Below are 22,282 nucleotides of genomic sequence, written 5' to 3' on the forward strand. Positions count from 1 at the left end.
AATAAATGTGTCTAGGACTGTAGGCATAATATCAGCTTTACTGGAAAGTCAGGCTCATGCAGAACAGGAGTTAGTATCCGCTTTGGCTGTCCATGGTTATTTTGAGGACCAAGTGAGTCTTAAGAAAAGAAAGCAAAAAGTAAATCAGTCATCAAAAAGAAGACAACCAAGTACAGAAGATAAACGTACAAAAATACCCATAAAATCTTTTTCTTTCCTCTTCTATTCCTTTTTCTAAAGACATCTGAGTGGCAACCAATGAACTGTGCTCACAATGTCGTGAGAATGATCCATGCCCTGGTTTAGGAGACAGCCTAATGATGTGTATGATTTGAAGGGCTTTAGCAGCTAACACTCACAGAGCTAAAACCTTTATGTCGGATCCCTCACAAACGATTAGGCTCTGGCTAAGGATTATTACCTTATGCTTTCAGAGAAATCTGTGCTTGTCCTGCACAGAAAACAATCTAATGGCAATCATATACGAGAAGGCATGGCAGTTGCCATTTTTCATGTGTTGGTGTATGATTTCTAAGCAAATAGAGAATACAAATGTGATAAAAAATCCTGCAAAATGAACAACGCAGCTGTTTATGTCTTTTATAAACACCTCAATATTGACTCAGGTCTTCAACGGTGTTGAGTCTTTGAGCTTCGGAAGCACATCTACTGAGTTGTATCTGCTAAAGGGGGTACATTTTCAAAGAAAAGTTGTGGAAGGGGTGCTTGGGTGTGGCTCAGTCAGTTATGCATTTGCCTTCAGCTCAGGTTATGATCCCAGGGTCCTGGGATCGAGCCCTGAGGTAGGCTCCCTGCTCAGGGGTTAGGGGGGGCTGCTTTTCCCTCTTCCTCTGCCCGCTGTTCCCCCCAGCTTGTGCTCTCTCTCTCTCTGTCAAATAAGTAAATAAAATCATTAAAAACACAGTTGTGGAACCTGAATAAATAGCTCCCTGAGCCCAGTTTCATTTAGCTTGGCATCAGCAGGGACACAGAACAAATACCAGTGGATATGGGACATTAGAGTGGAGCCAGTCTTCAGTTTTACTGACAAGACATGTGATGAGGCATATCCCAGTTGTTCTGAGCCTAGGAAATGATGTAGCTGAGCCAGCTGAAAACGCCAAGCTCCCTTCTCGATAATCTTCAGTGAGTGATGGTGCAAGAAAAGGAATGGCTGTCAGATGTCACTACCTAATACCAAGAGACATGGCAATCAACATCCCTCAGCTTAATGAGGGCAGCCTCCTTCCCAACTCGATTTACTTAAAGTCTCCCCAGGCAGATTCTAAGTAGGAAAGATTGTGCCCCACACCTTCAATACATCTAAGAACAGAATCTGGAATATGGTAGGTGTTTAATAAATACTCATTAAGTTCCAACATCCCTGGTTAATTCTTAGATCCCCTTGCTATTCACGATAGCAAATGATGTGCATATGGACCTATCTTCTATCGTGATAAAGTATACATAAACATAAAGCTTACTATTTTAACCATTTTTAAGTGTATGGCTCATTGACATTAAATGAATTCACAGTGTTGTGAAATCATCACTACTGTCTTTTTCCAGAGCTTTTTTTTATCTTCCTGAACTGAAACTCTGCACCATTAAACCCGAACTCCTCATTCCTTCCTTCCCCCAGGACCTGACAATTACTATTCTACTTTCAGTCTCTGTGAATTTATTACTCTAGATGCCTCTAAGTCATCCTCTAGATATAAGTGAAATAAGGAAAAATAGGGGATGCTTCATAAATTTGCATCTCATACTTGAGTAGGAACCATGTTAATCTTTTCTGTATTGTTTCAATTTAAGGAGATGTGCTGAAGTGAGCACCATAGATATACCTCTGAAACCTTCTAAGACCACTTTGTGAGGTCACTGAGAATGAAGATGTTTATTAGTGAGCTCTCAGTGGCAATGATAATGTTAGCTTCCCTTTGACATGATAAAATCTGTTTATAAAATCTGTTTGATAATAGAAAACAGTAACAATTTAAAAATTGTAACTATTAACTAGAATAACAAAGTTTCATATATGAAAAGTTTAGAAAACTGCTTTCTGGTATCATTGGAAACATAAACAGAGAGAAACAGAAGCATATGTTACTTGGTCACAGTCCTTCCTTAGGTAAAGAAAACAGTTTTAATATAATACAGGAAGGTCACATTATGAATGATCAATGCTTTCACATCCAGTTACATACACAATACTTTTTTTATGCTGTATGTTATATCAAAAAGAGGATGTCTGGAACTTTCCCTTCTACCACATATGTTGACTATCATTTGAGAGTAAATCCATTTTAATTCCTCCAAGTCTTAATAATCAATAAAGTGAAGGTAGGGTTTTGGTAGAAGAGTGACTAATTTAGAATTTTGAACAGTAATCTTTCGACCAACCCCTACCCCAAACCCAGAACGTGAAATCTGGTTGCTTCTAGAGCTTACTAAATAAAAACAGTATGAAATGCTAATAAGTGTAATCATATTAATAGGATATGTTCCCTCTTGTGTTTCCAGCCCTCCACTGCTCACATCCCAGGAAGTTCCTTCATAACTTGGCAAAGCTTCAGAACAAATCTCTATAGCCTCAGAGCTACCACTTCACTGTTACAGCCTCTGAAAAAGAAGATGAATAGTTTGCCAAGGCCAAGCTGGCTCGGGCTATTGCTTCTCCAAGGCATGAGACTTGCAACTGCCCCTCTTCCTTCTCTAAGACGACAGTATCTATGGTCTCTATGGCCTTAGGACCAGGTTTACCAAGTTCAGTGTTAAAGAGGAAGCCAAACATCTGCTCTCAAGAGATGGGAGGCTCCCCTTAGTGCCACCAAAACCAAAAGCAAAGACAGAGCAATGCACAGGTCAATACAAGGAGTCATCATTTACTTTTTCAAAGAAATAGTCAGCTTTAACTCATGTTTTAATAAGTGAACAATATTTATAAAAAACCCAACACATTAAATAGGCTACTTTAAACCCACTATCTTAGGTTAATAAATCTGTCAACACTAGTTGAAATTAAGTAACAGCCTGGCCTTGGCCCTTTGACCATGTGTTTCTGACTTGAAGGCCAAAGAGTTTTTTCTGAACAGTGTTTTAATTCATACCCAGTCAACATTCCTCTGTACAACTGCCTCATAATCTGAAATAAGTTAATGGATTGATCTCTTGTTATTTATCAGGTACGCTACCCTACTGTCTACGACCTACTTTCTCAAGCAGCCCATATTATATATGACAGGAGAACAGTTAACAAAAAGTAATGGGGCTTACTCGGGGAATACATTGCAAAATTTGTTTCTGAGTTAAACAGCAAGAGGCAAATTAACATTCCTTCCATACTCTATCGCACATGCAAACACATTCATCTCATTCCCAGTTAGTCTTTGTGGAAATATATTTCAAAATTAATCTCAATTTCAATGCATCTCTATATTTAGAGTGGCAGGTATACTGCAATTTTTTCCCTCCTTTTAAAATATGAACCTTGGAGGCAGCTGCTTGTGAAAAACAAAATAACCAGCTCCTCTTCCAGTCTAAAATCACTAGTTTTTCCCAAGATTCTACAAAAAAAAAAAAAAAAAAAAAAAAAAAAAAAAATCAGGACACATCTGCTGTAGGATTCTATGCCAAGAAGTAGTCTAGCAGCCACCACTGTGGTCAGACTTCACTCCTCAATCGTTCTGAGTTACTAAAGATTTAGCTACTAAAGATTTCCTTTTGGGTTTTAATTCAAATTACAGGGCCAAACATAAAGAGCTGGTGAGTTAAGAAAAAACTTGAGACCTGTACTGGATCATCACAGGAATCAGCAGAACTTGATGTGGGAGGCACTGCTTTAAGCTTCACCCTCGACCAAGTGGGTGGCAAAAGAGAAATGGCATGAGAACAGACAAAAACCACAGATGTGTCACAGTCATCATGATTTAAGGAAAAGCAACATTTGGAGTAAAAGGTGCCAGTTTGCTAAATTAATTTTCCTTCTACTTCTAAACAGTAACCCTCCCAAACGGGGTCAGAGTGGAATCATTTCATAGTGGATATCTTTTCAAGTAGCTACAGTGTTTTTTAAACTTCATTAAAGAATTACAATAGCAATACTACTCACATTGATCTACAGATCTAATGCAATCCCTTTTGAAGCCACCCAGGTACCTGTTACATGTCAACTTCTAAAAGGACTTTAGCAAAGATGTCCACAGATCATCTGGATGATACATACATTGTAATTTTAGATTCAATAACTAAACTTCTAAGGAAGAAAAAGACAGCTTACATATCTCATCCAAAAAAAAGTATAGAGAGCTAAATACAAAGCACGAAACTAGCCACTATGGACAAGTTAAATAAACACTTAAGGGTTGTAACCTCCTAAGACTGTTTACAGACCATTTGAGTGGGGGCTATGACTTCACTGGTGTGGCAGGGCTCTATTTTGCTGGCTAGAGATACATCAACACGGCAAAACATCAAGAAACTGGGGTGCTACTGTCATATACTTTCCCATTTTGGAGATTAAAATGTTTGTTTGTATGCAAGTTCACTTGACAATGTATTATCATTTTCTCATTTAAAAAATAAGTGGTTCTATGCAAAAAACTCTAAATAGCCAAAGCCATCTTGAGAAAGAAGAACAAGTGGGAGGCATCATGCTCCCTGATTTCAAACTAGATTATAAAGCTATAGTAATCAAAAGAGCATGGTACTGGCATACAAATAGACATATAGATCAATGGAGCAGAACAGAGCCCAGAAAAAAACCCCACATACATATGGTCGATTAATTTCTAACCAAAGAATCAAAAATATACAAGTGGGAAAGGACAATCTCTTCAACAAATGGTGCTGGGAAAACTGAACAGCTACATGCGAAGGAATGAAACTAGACCCCTATCTTATACCACATATGAAAATGAATTAAAAAATGGATTAAAGACCTGAATGTAAGATCTGAAACCATAAAACCCCTGGAAGAAAACACAGGTAGTAGGCTCCTTGACATCAGTGTTGGTCTGATTCTAAAAGCAAAAGTAACAAAAGCAAAGATAAGAAACTAAAAAGCTTCTACACAACAAAGTAAATCATCAACAAAATAAGGCAACCTACTGAGAGAAGAATATTTGCAAATCATATATCTAATAAGAGGTTAATAACCAGAGCATCTGGATGGCTCAGTGGTTGAGCATCTGCCTTTGGCTCAGGTCGTGATCTCAGGGTCCGGGATCAAGTTCCACAACAGGCTCTCCGCAGGGAACCTGCTTCTCCCTCTGCCTATGTCTCTTCCTCTCTCTCTGTCTCTCATGAATAAATAAAATCTTAAAAAAAGAGGTTAATATGCAAAAGATATAAAGAATTCATACAACTCAAAAGCAAAAACAAAAAAAAAAATACAAAAACAATCTAATTTAAAAATGGGCAGAGGATTTGAACAGATACTCTTCCAATGAAGACATACAAATGGCCAAAAGACAAATGAAAAGATGCTCAACATCACTATCAGGGAAATGTACATCAAAAAACCACACCACAGTGTTTCGAACCACAACTCTTCGAAGCTATTATCAAAAAGACAAGAAATAACAAGTGTTGGTGAAGATGTGGAGAAAAGGGAACCTGTGTGCACTGTTGGCAGAAATGTTAACTGGTGCAACTTCCATGTTAAACAATATGGAGGTTCCTCAAAGATTAAAAATGAAATACCATATAATCCAACAATTTCCCTTCTGGGTATGTATCCAAGGAAAATGGGAACACAAATTTGAAAAGATGTATGCACCCCGTGTTCATTGCAGCACTACTTATAATGACCAAAACATGTAAATAACCTAATGTCCACCAATGGGTGAATGGATATAGAAGATGCAATGTACATACATGCGCACACACACATATTCATATACATACAATGGCATATTATTTAGCCATAAAAAAGAAAGGATTCTTGCCATTTGTGATAACATGGATGGGCCATGAGGGCATTACGCTAAGTGAAGTAAGTCAATCAGAGAAGGACAAATATAAGTGTAGAATCTAAAAAAACCCATACTCATAAGAACAAATTGGTGGTTGCCAGGAGCAAGGGCTGGGAGGTGGGCAAAATGGATAATGGGGGGGCAAAAGGTACACACTTTCAGCTGGAAAATAAGTCATGGTGATGTAATGTACAGCATGCTGCTGTAATTAATGTGACTCTACCGCATATTTAAAAGCTGCTAAGTGAGCAGATCTTAAAAGTTCTCATGACAAGAAAAAAATTTAACTCTGTATGGGGACAGTTGTTAAGTAGACTTATTATGGCGATCATTTTGCAACGTATTCAGATACTGTATATGAAATCATATACAGTACACCTGAAACCATAAACTATAATGTTTTATGTCAGTTATACTTCAATTTAAAAATAAATAAATCAATGAAATAAGTGGGTCTATTCTGGAAAAGGAACTGTCTTGTCAAGAAGGGGATGAAGAGGGACACCTGGGTGGCTCAGTGGTTGAGCATCTGCCTTTGGCACAGGGGGTGATCCTGGAGTCCCGGGATTGAATCCCACATCCGAGCTTCCTGCAAGGAGCCTGCTTCTCCCTCTGCCTGTGTCTCTCATGAATAAATAAATAAAATCTTAAAAAAAAAAAGAGGGGGACAAAGATAATACCTTGAGAAGTAGGCAAACAAATGTTGGCCGTACCTATAATTCAGGTGCCTATGCTGGGGAAAATGTGAAAAGGAGCTCGGAGACTGTTGGTAAAACTAAAGAAGGAGTATATCTTTGGTAACTTATGAACCAAATGTTCTCATTTCCAAATACCTGAATCATCTATAAAATAATAAATGTATATACATTTAAAAGGCATTCCTTATGAAAAACGAAGAGCATGAGTCCAATTAGTTGATAGCTGTCTCACCTCCTCTTATAATTTATTTTCTCCTTGCTGCTCTTCCTTGACTAACAATTACATACAAGGATACTTAAAATTCTCGGTAGAAATCAATGTTCCATTTTGTTGGTTTGGCAACTGCTATAAATATTCTATTTTCAACTTAAAGTACTTTGGATCCATCAAATCCCCAAATCAGTAGGTTTGTGAGGGGCAGAGAATGGAAACACTGTCTTTGAAATAAGCATGCTGAATTTTTCCCAAAGAGTTCTATCAAGAGGCCATAGTAAAATTGTAATAATAAATTATAAGCATTCTGTCATGAGCACGAGTTCCTTGATCTCCTGCCACATTTTTCACTCCTACCCCATTCATTGTGGATTTATTCAGCCAGAGATCCCTCCAACATCTGGTTTATAATAATGCGTGTTTTTATTAATTTTGAATACTAAAAGAAAAAAAGCCCAGGGTACGAAACAATGATTCCTTCCTTCCCCTTTCCTTCCTACTGCTTTTCTCATAAATTGGTCATTATAGCCTTCTGTGAGACAGCCATCTCCGAATTGGGAGCGCCAATATTTTTAGCCTTGAGGTAGCTGCAAAATGAAGCACTTTGATAAATAACTCAGTGCTGATAGAAAGGATAGAAAAGAATCCTTTTAGCAAAGATGTAAGAAAGATTACAAAGGACATAAAACCCTAATCATTTTGAAATAGCAATCTCACAAAGGAAAGGCTGAGCTGAAGAGCAGAGACGAAGGAATACTGCCTTTTGCAAGGGTTAAAAGACAATTAAAACAGCATATGGACATTGAAGATGTATATTTTCATGAATATATTGATTCTATCATTTGCTGAATAAAAAGCAAAGTCCTAAACAGCTATTTTAAATGAATAAGGGAACTTTTTCCCCCTCTACAAACAATGCCTTAAGCCTTTTCTTGCAAGGAAACTTCATAATTTGCATGCAAATTACTCTTTTTCTTAAACGGAAAACATGAAGTAATATATGGGCTGTGCCTGGGAACTTGCACATAATAATTCAAACCAAACTAAAAAATTATTATAAAATAATAAAAAACACAAGCTTTCACAAAACTAATAGAGCAGTTTTGGTTATTCACACTTACTGGTGAAGCAAATCAAATAAATAGTCTCAGACTCTGATAGGAAAGAAAGTGAAAGTAGGCAACATTATTTAATAAAATGAGTGTCAAAGTATGTGAATTGGACAGATAACCAAATAGCAGAGGGTCATGGAAATTATATAGGACAATACTGTAAAATGTTATTAGGTATAGTACTTGGGAGCTCGAATGGTAGGTAAATAGGTCTACTTAATGGAAGTTCATTAAGGCAAACTTCTCTTTCTACAGGAAATGGCCATTTAAAAATGGAGGCAAGAAAGATTTTTCAAAAGATTGATTATCTTTCAGGATTTTGTATCAGTACATTTAGAATGACAAAAATTAAAAAAAAAAAGTACCATGTTCTCAATTCAACTTCATAGTTGAGGTTTTCTTTTTTTTGTAAGAAAAAATTTCCATGACTCTAATTTATCTGAATATCCTCCCTGTCACTGAGATCTGAAGTTCATTGTATTGTCCTATTCTTGGGCATTTTGCAACACACAAGATATCTGATTCACCATCTGTTCTGTGGAAGTGTGACTCATTGGTGGCCACTGTTTTCAGTAGTATTTTGCTGAATAAAAAGCTCTGATAATTTAGTGATAAAGAGCCAACCATAATTACTGGGTGAGAGTGGTATATTGGTCATTAACTTTCTAGTCCTTCACAATGGCTTATTTCTCTATAGTTCGGTATTACTAACAGTATCTCAATTGAAGACATACGTGAAAATAAGCTTGTTAAGACAGGTATCAGGCAAAAATACATTCATGTAGGAGACTTGTGCTCCAGTTCATTAAGAGTGATGATTTCTTTGATTTTTGTCCTTTCTATACCTGAATGGGGAATTTTCTTATACTTACTTGAGATAGTGTTTTAAAAGTTCTTTGCAAATTTCTGCCCCCAAATATATGTAACAAGAATATTCATTTCTTACAGAAATGTAATAGAGTGGAAGATTAACAGGAAAGCTTCTCTTTAATCCATGGTATAGACTAAAAACTCTCCTGACTATCCTCTTAAGATATTGCTCAAGGGGGATGCCTGGGTAGCTCAGCAGTTGAGAGCATCTGCCTTTGGCTCAGGTCGTGATCCCATGGTCCTGGGATCGAGTCCCACATCAGGCTCCCCACAGGGAGTCTGCTTCTCCCTCTGCCTGTGTCTCTTTCTCTCCCTGTGTCTCTCATGAATAAATAAATAAAATCTTAAAAAAAAAAAAAGAGAGATCTCATTCAACACTGAATTCCTTCTGAACAGAAGTTTAGATAGCATTATTATGAAGTTTTTTTTTCAAGCATGTGGCTTGAAGTGTACTTGATTCCGTGTGTTAATACACATCATGAGCAGATCCTCATTGTCTGATGCATGCCAAATATTTGATAGCAATACAAGCAACATTTATAGAGCAGTGCTGGGTTAGAAAAGAGCGAGTACAATAGCACTGGCATGAAACGTAAAAAGCAAGCCAAGGAGTGTTTCAGGCACTTCAAAGGAGGAATTCCTGTGAAGGGTGTACCCATCTACAACATCCTGGGTGTTCTCAATTCAGATAACATGCACCCATTTCCAACTCAATTAACAAAGGGCAAGCCTGCTTACGGAGAAAGACAGGTTGTTTATTTCTTGACAGCTTCTGTACCAAATCTCGAGGATACATTCAGTTCTTTTATGTTGAAAGATTCACTAGCATAACTGCCACCCATGTACTTTTAAGAGGTCAAATTAAACAAATATGGGCATTGGAGGGTGGGGTTTGTAGAGACTTATTTTATGCGATACTCTACTCCCTTTCCAAGAAAAACAAAAATGAGAGAACTTACTCATCTGAACTATTAAACATGGCATTAGGAAATGTCGGGACATAAAAGAGTGGGTACACAATGTCCATTTCCTGGTTTTGAGAACTATCATAGTTATGGAAGATGTTACTCTTGAGGAAGGGGGGTGATGTGCATACTGGACCTCTGTGTACTATTTTTCCATGAATCTATGATTATTTCAAAATAGAAGCTTAATGAAAGATGGGGGGCAAATATATCATGACTTTAAACAACCACATGGCTCAGAGAACACTCATGGCTATTAGGGGAGGGGCACCAGAGAAAGATGCATTACTGAATACAACAATAACTTCGAAGTTGGAACACAGATGGTTTTGAGCTTTTGCTCTGCTCCTTAGGATATGTGTGCCACAGGCAAGTGCATTTCTTAAATTCTAAGCCTGAGCTCCTTCACCTATGAAATGAGGATACCATGCCACTCATGAGGTGATGATGATTTCCACACCACCCCCCCGCCCAAGAAGGAAATCTGTTTCTCCTCCCACAGATCAGAAAACTGGTGGTTCTTGCTGCAGACACACTTAGGTGGCTGATTTTTCTCTCCGACAGGAGAAGAATACATTTAAATGCTTGGCGTCAAGAGAAGACCTTACTTACCGACTTCATCCTGAATCTCCTCAGCCACTGCCGGCACATTGTAGAGCAGAGAGAGGGACTGGTTCATGCGCTCGTAAATCACACGGAGATGTGTCATAACCTGCAATAAAGGGCAACAGCTCCAGGTGAGGCATCTTTGGAGCAGGGAGAAGTTGTTTTCCTTACCAAGCACCACAGACAGATACAAACTTCCAAAATAAAACTGACAATACGCTGCTGGAACTTGTGACCTGAAAGGTCATCATGATTTTTTTTGTTCTTCCATCCTTTATTCTGTAACGTTAGAGCTACTTTAAACTTCCCACTGTATCACATGCTTGTAGCCATAATTACAAAGCCAAGTGAAAAGAGCATTTCTGTCCAACTCTGATTCCTAATATTTAGGGTCCCTAAATAACCCCTAATGCCCTAAATCTATTTCTGTGCAAATTTTTCAAAAGATAGGAACATATTTCAATTTGACCGGTTATTTCTTTCATTCTATTCATCCATCCATCTAGTTATTTAAAATTCTTCTATTTACAGAAATGTAAAATTTCAGATGGCCAGGGGTAGATCTCATTTGTCAACCTTTGGGAATGGAAATAAAACATATTATTACAGGGCTTCATTTAGGCTCACATTATATCCTAGCACTGTGGTAGCAGTGGAGTTTATGATTGCCTGTCACAAGTTAATAGAACCAATTTTAGAGGTTTTGGCTAATATAACTTCTGTTGTCTTCATTTTAGTCATTAGTTTGAAATGGTTCCTTAAGAACTGGCAGTCAACACTTGAGATTTTTATATTTCTTGTTATTTTCATAGATCAGAAAATGTCAAGCCACAGAAAATGTCAAGTCACATGATGGTCTAAGAAGAGCCTTTAGAATTTACCAGATATTAAACAACTCTTGCTATAAAGGTAAAGTACCCACAGGTACTCTGGAAATACCTAAAGATCTAACTCAAAGAGCAAGCCTATTGGATTGTCAAGGCTGCATACGAAGACCACATTCTGTGTTTACCTGGGACCGGATCTGAGCAGCTTTCTTTGGATCCACCATGCGTACATGTTCAAAATGTTTTAGGGTGTGCTGCCTGTCTTTCTGTTCAGCACGGACATACTTCTTTAGCATGTTGAACACATGACGAGGCTGTTATGGAAAAAAATGAAAAACAAAAAAAGAAAAACAACAACTTTCAGGTTTGTGCAAAATATTGCTTATTCCCGGGGCGGTGGGTCAGAGGTCCCCCTAACTCATTCTCTAATGTGAAAGGACTGTGAGTCATCTTTTTGCAATTTTCTCACCTCTGTCTTAATGGGTAATTACTTAGTTGATTGGCCACTCTTCATTTCAACAAGAGCATTTAGCATTTGACATATATGATGACCGTCCTTAATCAACATTTTCTTTTTAAATGGCGGTATTCTGTTACAGAGAGATGGTTTTGGGATGTCATATTTAAGTTAGATCCTTCCTCTTTTCCCACCAAAATATATAGGGGCATATACAAGACTACATTTCTATATGCACAATCTTAATGGTTATATCAATGGTGATACTGTATAAATAATCCCATCGTCAGTAAGCATATAAAATATAATAATCAAAATGAGAAAAATAATAGATAACCACTAATGATTTGTAGGCCAAGGAATAACTGATAAGCTTTAAGACACAGTATACTTTCCCAGGAGTAAGGCCAATGTGGAACTGTAGTTATTTTACTTTGAAATTTAATTAAATTCTTTCTACGCCATCAGATTCTAATTCTTTCACCAACAATTAAGTTTAAGTGCTTCTACTTTTTTCTAATTGGTTCTACTTCATTTTTATTCCAGTCTTACTTGAAAACATTCATCCCAATAAGAAAGAACAAAAGCTCCTCTGTCTTAAATGATTCTATTGCTATATGTATCCTACTATGTGATTTTATAAAATGATTTCCAAAGATATATATTTCTTGGTTATTAAAACAGACAAACAAACAAACAAACAAACAAACAAAATCCTATGAAAGTTCATGTCAGGAAAAGAATTTTGGTCATTTGGGCAAACCCGATTATCATCAACTAGGTCATGGACACCGTGAAAGCCAGCTGGAAGTTATGGAATTTATTTCTAGAGGTGGTATGTTGGAGGTATAGGATCAAAGTTGTAATATTTTGTGGGATGTCCCTCCCTTTTTCTTTTGGTTAACTTAGAGGTCACCTCCCTGACATCCCAGGTACAAGTGGTATCCTTTCTTTGTGCTCCCATGAAATACTACGTACATCCCCACTATTGCACTTCACACAATCTATTGAATTATTTGTTTTTGTTGCTTTGTTCAACTGTGAGACCCTTTAGGGCCAGATCTGGTCTTTCTTTATCAGGAATCACAGTACCCAGTGCCTGACTCAGAGAGGGTGACTTGCTTGCTTTATGCTTTCCACAGGTCACATTCCTATACTTAAGAAAGGAAATAAACACAATAAAGAGAAAATAAACCTGTGCTCATCTGCCCTATTTCTTTCACCCTACAAGAAATGTGCTTCCCCATAACTCCAAAAAAGGTATACATCACAGCTGGAAACACAGCTTTTGGTAGCACATCATTATACTTCTCATTTGTACTCTGAAATCTAGTTGAATCTACAAATCAGAGAATGAGCTTTTAAATCCTAAGAGAAGAAAAGTAGTAAAAGAGAACAATTGATGAGCTACATTGATTATAACTGGATGACTGGTTTAAAGGCACAGGCTATTATTGAACGGGACAGATATTTTGTATGTAGGATTATGCAGTCAGAAAATCACATACCCTTGATCCTTGGCTTATTATTCGACATGGAGCCCTACAGGATTCTCCCTCTAGTTTACTATTACAATGATGCCTCCAAGACTGGAGACAGAAAAGGGTGACCATTAATTGTATCTATTCATGATGTCCCTGCCTTTGTTTTTTTTTTTTTAATTTTTATTTATTTATGATAGTCACAGAGAGAGAGAGAGAGAGAGAGAGAGAGAGAGAGAGAGGCAGAGACACAGGCAGAGGGAGAAACAGGCTCCATGCACCGGGAGCCCGACGTGGGACTCGATCCCGGGTCTCCAGGATCGCGCCCTGGGCCAAAGGCAGGCGCCAAACCGCTGCGCCACCCAGGGATCCCCCTGTCCCTGCCTTTGATTGGCTTCATATACTTTCTTAGTTGCTCTATTTCATTTTTTCCCTTGAAAAGGCTTCATTGTTTTGAGGAAAATTGAATTTTTTTCTTTAAAGAGCTCAAGTAAGCAAAAATACTTCAATTAAACATAAGGATTGCTTTCATCATATCTACTAATCGATCAATCTATCTACCTATTTATCTGCAGCCCAGACACCTAGGAATGTTCCTCGAAGGCATTCTGTCCCAAAATGATGGTCAGGGATGAGTGTGTACACTGGAATGTAAAGGCTCCCAGTGGTCTTGGCATTCCTGCATTAAATCTCAATCTCGAACTAGAGAATGGGGAAGTAACTTCTGATAACTAACATCTGGGTCTCCCCTTTTTTCTTCTACTATCACCAAAAACAGCATTCCCACTTGCCAATTATTACTGTTAACATCAATTTTAAAACAAATAGGAGAGTCCCCAAATTATCTAGGCTCCAATTTTCTCTTCTGTGCCATTTAGAGAATGTATTTTTCATATTGAGCATAGTGAGTATTAAAAATATTCTGTGTTGGGGTGTCTGGGTGGCTCAATAGGTTGAAGTGTCCAGACTTCAGCTCAGGTCATGATCTCGAGGTCCTGGGATGGAGCCCTGTGTGGGAGTCAGCGCTCAGTGGGGAGTCTGCTTCTTTGTTTCCCTCCCATCCCCCCCACCATGCTCAAGTGTGCACTCACACACACTCTCTCTCATAAATGAATAAAATTAAAAAGAAAAAAAGTTCTGTGTTAGCTACCCAGGGTCATGCTTATTAGTTCACAGCAGGAACATGATACACATTTCTCCCACGCAGACCTCGCCTCCAACGCCTACCCGTCTTCTTTCCTCTAAGCAATAGCAGTCCCACACTTAGTCCTTATAGAATGAGAGAGACCATGTGCTTTATGCATAGTAACTCACCAAATCTTCCCATCAATCCTACAACTGGGGTTTTATCTTAGATAAAACAAAGCACAAAGCTTGAGGACTATGTGGCTAGTTACACAGCTAGTTAAGAAAGCTAGTCCCTGGGTACACTGAGAACAGCTAATCTAACCCTGGCTCCCAAACCCGTTGTTTCCATTGCTATGTGATCCTGCATTTCAGAGAGACTCTAACATGGATCAACTGAAGACAACTCCAAAAAGTAACTTACACAGTTGAAAACAGAAAGAAATAACTGAGTGGCTAGAAACGGGTCTGTTCTAGGAGTCCTTGCCTGAGTATCTAGTGCTTATAAGTTCAGATAATATTCTTCAGGGACATGATAATATCCGCTCTTTTCATTATGTAGAAGACCATCCAGATTTAGCTTATTCAATCTCTCAGCTGCCGTCCCTGGTTTTTGGCACTCCACTTTGCTTTAGCTACTGTGTCAGAAGTGGGAGGTGAAAGAGCAAGACAGGGGGACTGTCTTTGTCAATCTGTTGAGGATTACTAGAAAATAATTAAAGGTATTATAGTTAAAAGTTAGGCTTTTGTGACACGCATGGATTTTAGTTCTAAATCCTTCTCATGTGCTAAGATGAATAATTAAATGGTGAATGTGTTCGCGTGTTTAAATTTGCTTATCTTATTTAATACCAGTATTTCTTCATTTCAGAAATATCTTCCTAACTTCCCGCACCAAATCCCTAGAGCTTGACAATGAAACGATAACACACCAGGATCTCATGACTCCCTAGGCTTCCACATCTCTCTACCAGGGAACAAAGCTCCTGCAAGGATAATGAGCCCTAAGAGCCCATTGTAAGCTATGACCTCATCATTGTTTATATGAGCTCAAATACACACTGTGTGTGTGTCTAATACAAACATAAGCTTTTTTCTTCCTAATGCCTATGCCTCAGGGCATGAGATAATTCAGGAACACATTACCATGCCTCTCAATAAATGAATTACATGGTTCTGCTTGGTTGATTTATTCATGCAAACACATTTCTAAGAATCATGCTTAGAAATGGAAAAAAAAAATCAGATTAGCTCTTATGCTGAAGTAGGTAGATAAATCATACCAAATAAAATAGCAGTTATGTCTACACCTCAGAAACAAATACTACTTTTAGGTAACAAAGAAAAACAGATAACATCTCCCTATACTTTTATATTTTTCATTTGCTTTATGTTAAAAAGAAAAAAAAAACAGGAAAAAGGGTCCTGCCTTTGGTATATGATACATGCATATTTCAATCAAATAAAGAAGTAATTGCTTTTACTACTTTTAGTCAGGATACAGAATTACCAAGGCTTAAAACTAGTTATTTCTAGATGTATATCATATTTACCATATTGTAGAATAACAGGGAATCTCTTAGGGTGTTTTATTTCATTATGCTAGGATAAAGATAAGTTTCTTAAAATTTTAATTAAAAACAGTAATATTCACACAAGAATAAGAGAAAAATTAGGAATGTATTCTCTTAAAGTAAATGGTGTTACTATTGTCACAACAGTTACAGTTAAGACTGTTCATGTGATTAGAAAAATGAGCATAAAAATTTGGTAGCTCAGGCATATTGGTAGTAAGCAGAGTTTAAGAAACATGTTTCAATCTCTATGCATATGCTTTCAATCATTCTTAAGTCTTTAAATCTTCTGTAACTAGTAACATTTTTTTTTTTGACCAGGCAAATTTCCCCTACTTCATAATTTAGATAGCATATGTATTTATACTACAATCTGATTATACTACTGGCATTGGATGGCTAATCTTATTATTAAAATTTATAGCAAAGAACAGAGAAAATAAAAGGAAAAACCCTGCCCCAGAGGGACTAATTACATCCAATCCTTTTTTATTGTCACTATTGTTTCTAATAACAAAGTATCTATTTGCATCTGATCTGACACTTTTCATTTGGCACTAAAATCGATTCACTATCCGATTCACTATCCATACGGCAGTTTAAAAAATCATTTCAAAAGGAATTTTTCAAAGGATTAAGACTGGGCATTACTAAAATGATTAGACTTCTTACTAAAATGGATTAGACTTAACCTAAAATAGAAGGTTTACCTTGTGGAACATTAACCATTTTCCTTTCTTGGAAGGAAAGTGTTAAGATATCTCTAGCTGCTGGCACAGTTCCTGGCACAATTTGCTTGCTAAAAATGTTTGTTAATTAAATTAATGAATAATCTAGAGCCGAATGTGATTTCACAAGTAGCTGCAGTAGCAAAATCTATCCTTTGTGGTATCTGAGTTGAAAATAAGCATCTCTCCGCTAAGATTCAATCCCAATTTTCATGAAACATTGATTTTACAGCCCCACTTGATCTATCCATCCAGAGTGCTGGATTCCTCTAGGAAGCATATTCAAACTATTATCAACAAGAATTCATTTCATTAATTTCAAAAGAGGACATCGCTTGTTTTCTTATGGCTTGGGTTTTGATGTCATGTTGATGTAAATTTTGAAGGATATTTCATGGCCTTTCCCTATAAAAGATGATATTTAAAAAAATTAATTTACCCTGTTCTCAAATGTATTGCTTTTCACTTTTTTTTAAGATTTTATTTATTTTATTTTTTTAAGTGATTTTTTTAAATCAGGGTAAATTAATTTACCCTGTTCTCAAATGTATTGCTTTTCACTTTTTTTTTTTTTAAGATTTTATTTATTTTATTTTTTTAAGTGATTTTTTTAAAGTGATTTTATTTATTTGGTTGACACAAGCAGGGGAGTGACAGGCAGAGAGAGAGGGAGAAGCAGATTCCCTGTTGAGCAGGGAGCCCAATGTGGGCTTCGATCCCAGGACTCTGGGACCCTGGGATCATGACCTGAGCAGAAAGCACACGTGTAAATACTTAACCAACTGAGCCACCCAGGTACCCTGTTTGTTTGTTTTTTAAATACAATTTCACATTTTGTGTTCCTGGACTTGGGGTCAATCACATACTTTTAACAGATATCAATGCCATTCATGTCTGAATGTGTAGGTTTTTATTCCACAGTGGAAGGTATATAAAAACAACTAATTGGCCCTACTGTTCCATTCTGTGGCTTTATGCTTGATTTGGAAATCCTGCATCTTATCATAATAGACACTTGCGTCTTAAACCATTTCCTGATGAGAGGGAATGATATGTCATGAGCCCTTAACAGCCCTGAGTGTACTCCCACCAAAGAGGAGGAAATAAATGAGTGACTTTATGAGGAGCGCCCTAACCTTTCCAAGTCACTAGGGACTTATTCAAAAAGCCTTCTTTTGGAGCATTAAATTGTATCCCAGTGGTTTCCAATCCTATAACCAGGAAAGTTAATCATCTATCAAGAAAATACAAATATCTCCTGTATTCACAAACAAACCATTATTTTTACAGTTCTACATCTTGGATTTCAAGAGATCTTGTTGTTATTTTCTTAAGCTTTAATTTATTTGAGAGACAGAGAGCATGAGAAAGAGCATGAGTGGGGGATGGGGGGCAGAGGGAAAGGGAGAAGCAGACTCCCCACTGAAAAGGGAGCTCCATGCAGGGGCTGGATGCCAGGACCCTGGGATCATGACCTGAGCCAAAAGCAACCACTTAACAGACTGAGCCACACAGGTGCCCCAGATTTCAAGAAATCTTAAGCATGTAAATGTAAAATGTATACAGTTTCCATGCAGGTTTTAAGGAAACACTCTTAAGAGTTAAACCTTTTTCTGCTTGAGATGGTGTCAGGTTTATTTTGCCACTTGGGCCCTCAGAATTTCAGCATTTCACATGTACCCCCAGTTTTAAGAAGAATCTAGAGGGGAAAAAAGACATTCACCTAAGTGTCTAAAGGAATCTTTGGATCATAGCAGTGTTTGTCTTTAAAGCTGGTAGTTGAACTAAATTTTTAAAGTTCACTGCAAAATTCATCGACATTTCTTTCTTCAGAAGAGCACATACATGGTTTCTGTAGCTTAAAGAGAGTATAAGAAGGCAAATGACAATTCTATGCCAAGTAGAACAGTAGAGTCTTGACGAAGTGACTGAGGAAAGAGCATTTATTCTTGTGTCTGCCCGCATTCAGGGTCTCTCAAGGTCTGATAACAAAGAGCCGTTAGATGACACCCCTTCTCAACCAACCAGGTAATGGCTTTGGCTCTGGCCTTGTGCTGTAATAGAACATGATGGCTCCCAGGAAAACAGAAATCATCATCCCATTCCTTCCCTCCTCCATAGGGAAACAGACAACTTCCTAATATGGACTTGGCAACAGAACCTCCATTGAATTCCATCCTAAGGGCATCTTCTAGACTGTCTTTTCTTAGGGAGGAAGGTATGTTACTACTTCACAATCTCATTTCAACCTTTGCTTAATCCTTTTTTTCTAATGTGGCTAACAAAAGCTAGAACAATCCTAATTGTGAAAGAGTCGAATAAGTAACCCCAATTTGCAAATGAAGGAGGAAGAAATCCTTTTTAATTAAGTCGCTTATTCCGTGTGTTAGGTTATGTAGATGACAAACCTGGGAATTAAAGACAGGTGCTGAAATCTACTATAAAATATAGGAACTAAGGGTGCTTTTTATTGTCACTCACAGTTTAGTGACCTGCTGTCAAATCTGGTGGGCTTCGTATAGTTTTTTTTTTTTTTTTCCAGGATATTTTGTTAGCTCTCAGAAAGAACTGATTTGGGGTACCGTGACTTCATAAGGAATATATACTTGGTCTCTTTTTCCCAATCCTTTGACACAGAGCTCCTAAAACTCTTGTCATTTCCTGAGTGACACGGGTGACAGGAGCCTTTTGTCAGAATATTCAGTCTTCATCCTTTCACCCCTGGTTCCTGTCACAAGAGCCTTTGGACACTTGAAGTGATAAAGAGTTGTCTCTGGTAGGCTAGCCCAGTGACTCTGAGAGGGTGGTGGCTGGAACTTTCAGCCTCATCCTCTGTCCTCCAGGGAGGGGAGAGGGACTAGAGATTGAATTCAGTCACTAGTGACCAGGGATTTAATCAGTCATGCCTACCTAATGAAACTCCCATAAAAAAACCCCTTACCATGGGGTTCAGGACAGCTTCCCAGCTGGTGAACACAACGAGGTCACAAAGAGGGCCGGCAAGCTCCACACCCCTTCCCTCATACCTGGCCCCATGTATTGCTCCCATCTGGCTATTCCTGGTTGTGTCCCTTACAGTAAGTTGCTAATGATAAATAAAGCACTAACCTGAGTTCTGTGAGTTGTACTAGTAAATTATCAAACCCAAGGAGAGGGTCGTGGGAACCTCTGATTCATGGCTGGTTGGTCAGAAGGAAAAATGTGAGTGAAAATATCTGACACGTGGGATTGGAGTCTGAAATAGGACACCCAAGCCCTTTACCAGTAGGGCCTATTACAACGATGGTTGTTAGTGTCAGAAGCAGTCAAAGTTTGGGAAAAGCCTCACCCCTTTGGTGTCAGAATACCGAGAGCAGAGTCACACAGACAACAGCTGAAAATCAGTGGAGAGCGCATACAGAACTGAAGTTCAGGACCTGACCCAAACCCCAGGATCAACACTTCTGGACCAACTACAGCATGTACTGGATACAGAACTTAGATCAACCAAACTGAGGGCAAAGGGCCAGAAATTCTCTGGACTTGCATGGCAGGTCTTCAACTCTTGCTCAGTCAAGCAGTGAATCACATCGAAGCTCTTAATGATGAACAGATTAAGAAAACCCAGAAGGCAAACCCCACAGAAGTACAGAAGAAACCATAAACAAGGGATGCTTAGAAGTATACCACAGACCTTTGCAAAGATTTGTCAAATGGTCTCATCACCTGACAAATGCCAACTGTGATACAGTCTTGACTTTTTAGAAGAGAGTTACAATATGTTCTAATTTTGCATATTCATACTTGCATTTTGGCATTTTTACTTCCCACATCCTCTAACTGGTTACACCATGCTCAAACATATGTATATTTACATTTAAATTTCATCCTTTCCTCATACTCTCGCCAACCACAGCACCTTGACCTAGGGGAAACTTTAATGTGAAGAAACTGGAGACAAAGCTTATATAAATAATGCAACTTAGGATCTTTGAACTAATCAGTGGATGAGCTTCACAAAATGAGTGAACTCTCTGAAAACCATGTGTAATTCTGTGTGTGTGCATACGTGTTTCTAGAAGAAGATCCCTCGTTGCTATCTGTTCTACATATAATGCCTAAAATGCCCAGCAGGTTAAAGGGCGGGTACAGGTAATGACCTCTGGATCCTTAAATAATGTGCTTTTATGCATTTGTCTAAAAAATAAAATATTTATGTTTTCATAATGGGTTTTGATTTTGAAGGATAAAAGGAAAACAGATATCCACATATAAATCTGTAAATGCAACCTATGTTGGAATGAGAAAGGACATCCCAGTGCTGTATGTTTTGACTATGAATCTGATGAAGAGCTGTTTTGACTTCAAAGGCTGTGATGAAGCAGGGCTCTGCTGTGGAGGGAATCTGGTGATGAATGTGGACTCAGAGGCTCAGGACAGCTTTCAAGATAATGCCTTTCCTACATATTTCATAATTTTCTTCCTTTTATAAAAAAAGATTTTTGTTAAGAAGACTTTATTTATTCATGAGAGACATACACAAGAGAGAGGCAGAGACATAGCAGGGGGAGAAGCAGGCTCTTTGCGAGGAGCCTGATGCAGGACTTGATCCCAGCATCCTGGGATCACGACCTGAGCCAAAGGCAGGCACTCAACCACTGAGCCACCCAGGTACCCTATTTTTTATTTTTAGAGAGAGAAAGAGCATGCAAGAGAGCATGGGATGGGAGAGGCAGAGGGAAAGAGAGAATCTCAAGCAGACTCTCCACTGAGTGCAAAGCCTGATGCAGGGCTTGACTTCATGACCTGAGCCAAAATCAAGAGTTGGATGCTTAACTGACTGAGCCACCCAGGCACCCCCATACTTCATAATTTTCTATTTACTTTAATTCAATTAAAAATGAGAAGTGCTAGTATCTCTAGTTATATACTTCCCATTGGGTCTTTAGAAGATCTGTCTATTGAGCCTGGTAAAGAGTCAAAGCAAGGTAAGGAGGTCATATTGAGAGGCTTTACTGAAACAGCATACAAACCACTCAGCATAGTCTATAGAATTTTGTTCACTGAATGCTAATTCTCCTGTTTTCCTTTCCACCCATTTGTTACTGGGTCTGTCCTTAAAAGCTCTCAAGTCAATGTCTTTTTTCACTCACCAATTTTTATAGATCTCATCTAAAAATAAATAAATGAATGATGAATGCATGAGTAGTAAATATATAAGGTATAAGATGACTATTTACATTTCTTCAAGGTGATTTTCAACCTTGCAGTCTTTTAGCATTTAAGTACACTCGGGTCAGGTCTACAAAATTTTTGTTATATTAAAAGTTTGAGGGAAGAATGTATTAAACATCCTGGGACTCATCTGTCTCAGTGCTTTCAATATTAAAAACTAGGTAAGTACTTTTTAACTTATTTACCATCCACTATATTGAGGTACAGATGTACCGTATTTACCTTGGCATGTAGATACATGCTCTCTACATATGTTCTCTAAATGTTCACAATTCTTTGTTGGCCCGAAGTCATCAGTAGAAAATGAAGACTTGAAGGAGATGGGCAGTTTTCAATATCACATGAAAACTTATACAATGGCCAAGTTAACCACCTCAATTCTGCACCCATTAGTTTTTTTTTTTTTTTTTTTTAATTTTTTTTTTTAATTTTATTT

The 22,282-nt window shown here is 37.9% G+C and overlaps 1 protein-coding gene and 1 non-coding gene across 12 annotated transcripts in view; both read right to left on the minus strand.

The window, feature by feature from the left end:
* LOC112661802 (amyloid beta precursor protein) overlaps nt 1–22,282 on the minus strand; it is a 262,644-nt gene that overhangs the window by 51,817 nt on the left and 188,545 nt on the right. For all 11 annotated transcript variants that reach the window (XM_025449933.3, XM_025449932.3, XM_025449931.3 and 8 more), the window contains 2 exons: nt 11,453–11,581; nt 10,447–10,546 (listed from right to left, as the gene is read on the minus strand). In XM_025449933.3, the coding sequence (XP_025305718.1) occupies nt 10,447–10,546; nt 11,453–11,581 (229 nt within the window). The remainder of the gene's footprint in view (nt 1–10,446; nt 10,547–11,452; nt 11,582–22,282) is intronic.
* Nucleotides 1,733–1,836, minus strand: LOC112661944 (U6 spliceosomal RNA). Its single transcript, XR_003138102.1, has one exon. It is a non-coding gene; the product is annotated as a U6 spliceosomal RNA (small nuclear RNA).

Source organism: Canis lupus, chromosome 31 (genome assembly GCF_003254725.2).
Source record: "Canis lupus dingo isolate Sandy chromosome 31, ASM325472v2, whole genome shotgun sequence".
Classification (NCBI taxonomy): domain Eukaryota; kingdom Metazoa; phylum Chordata; class Mammalia; order Carnivora; family Canidae; genus Canis; species Canis lupus.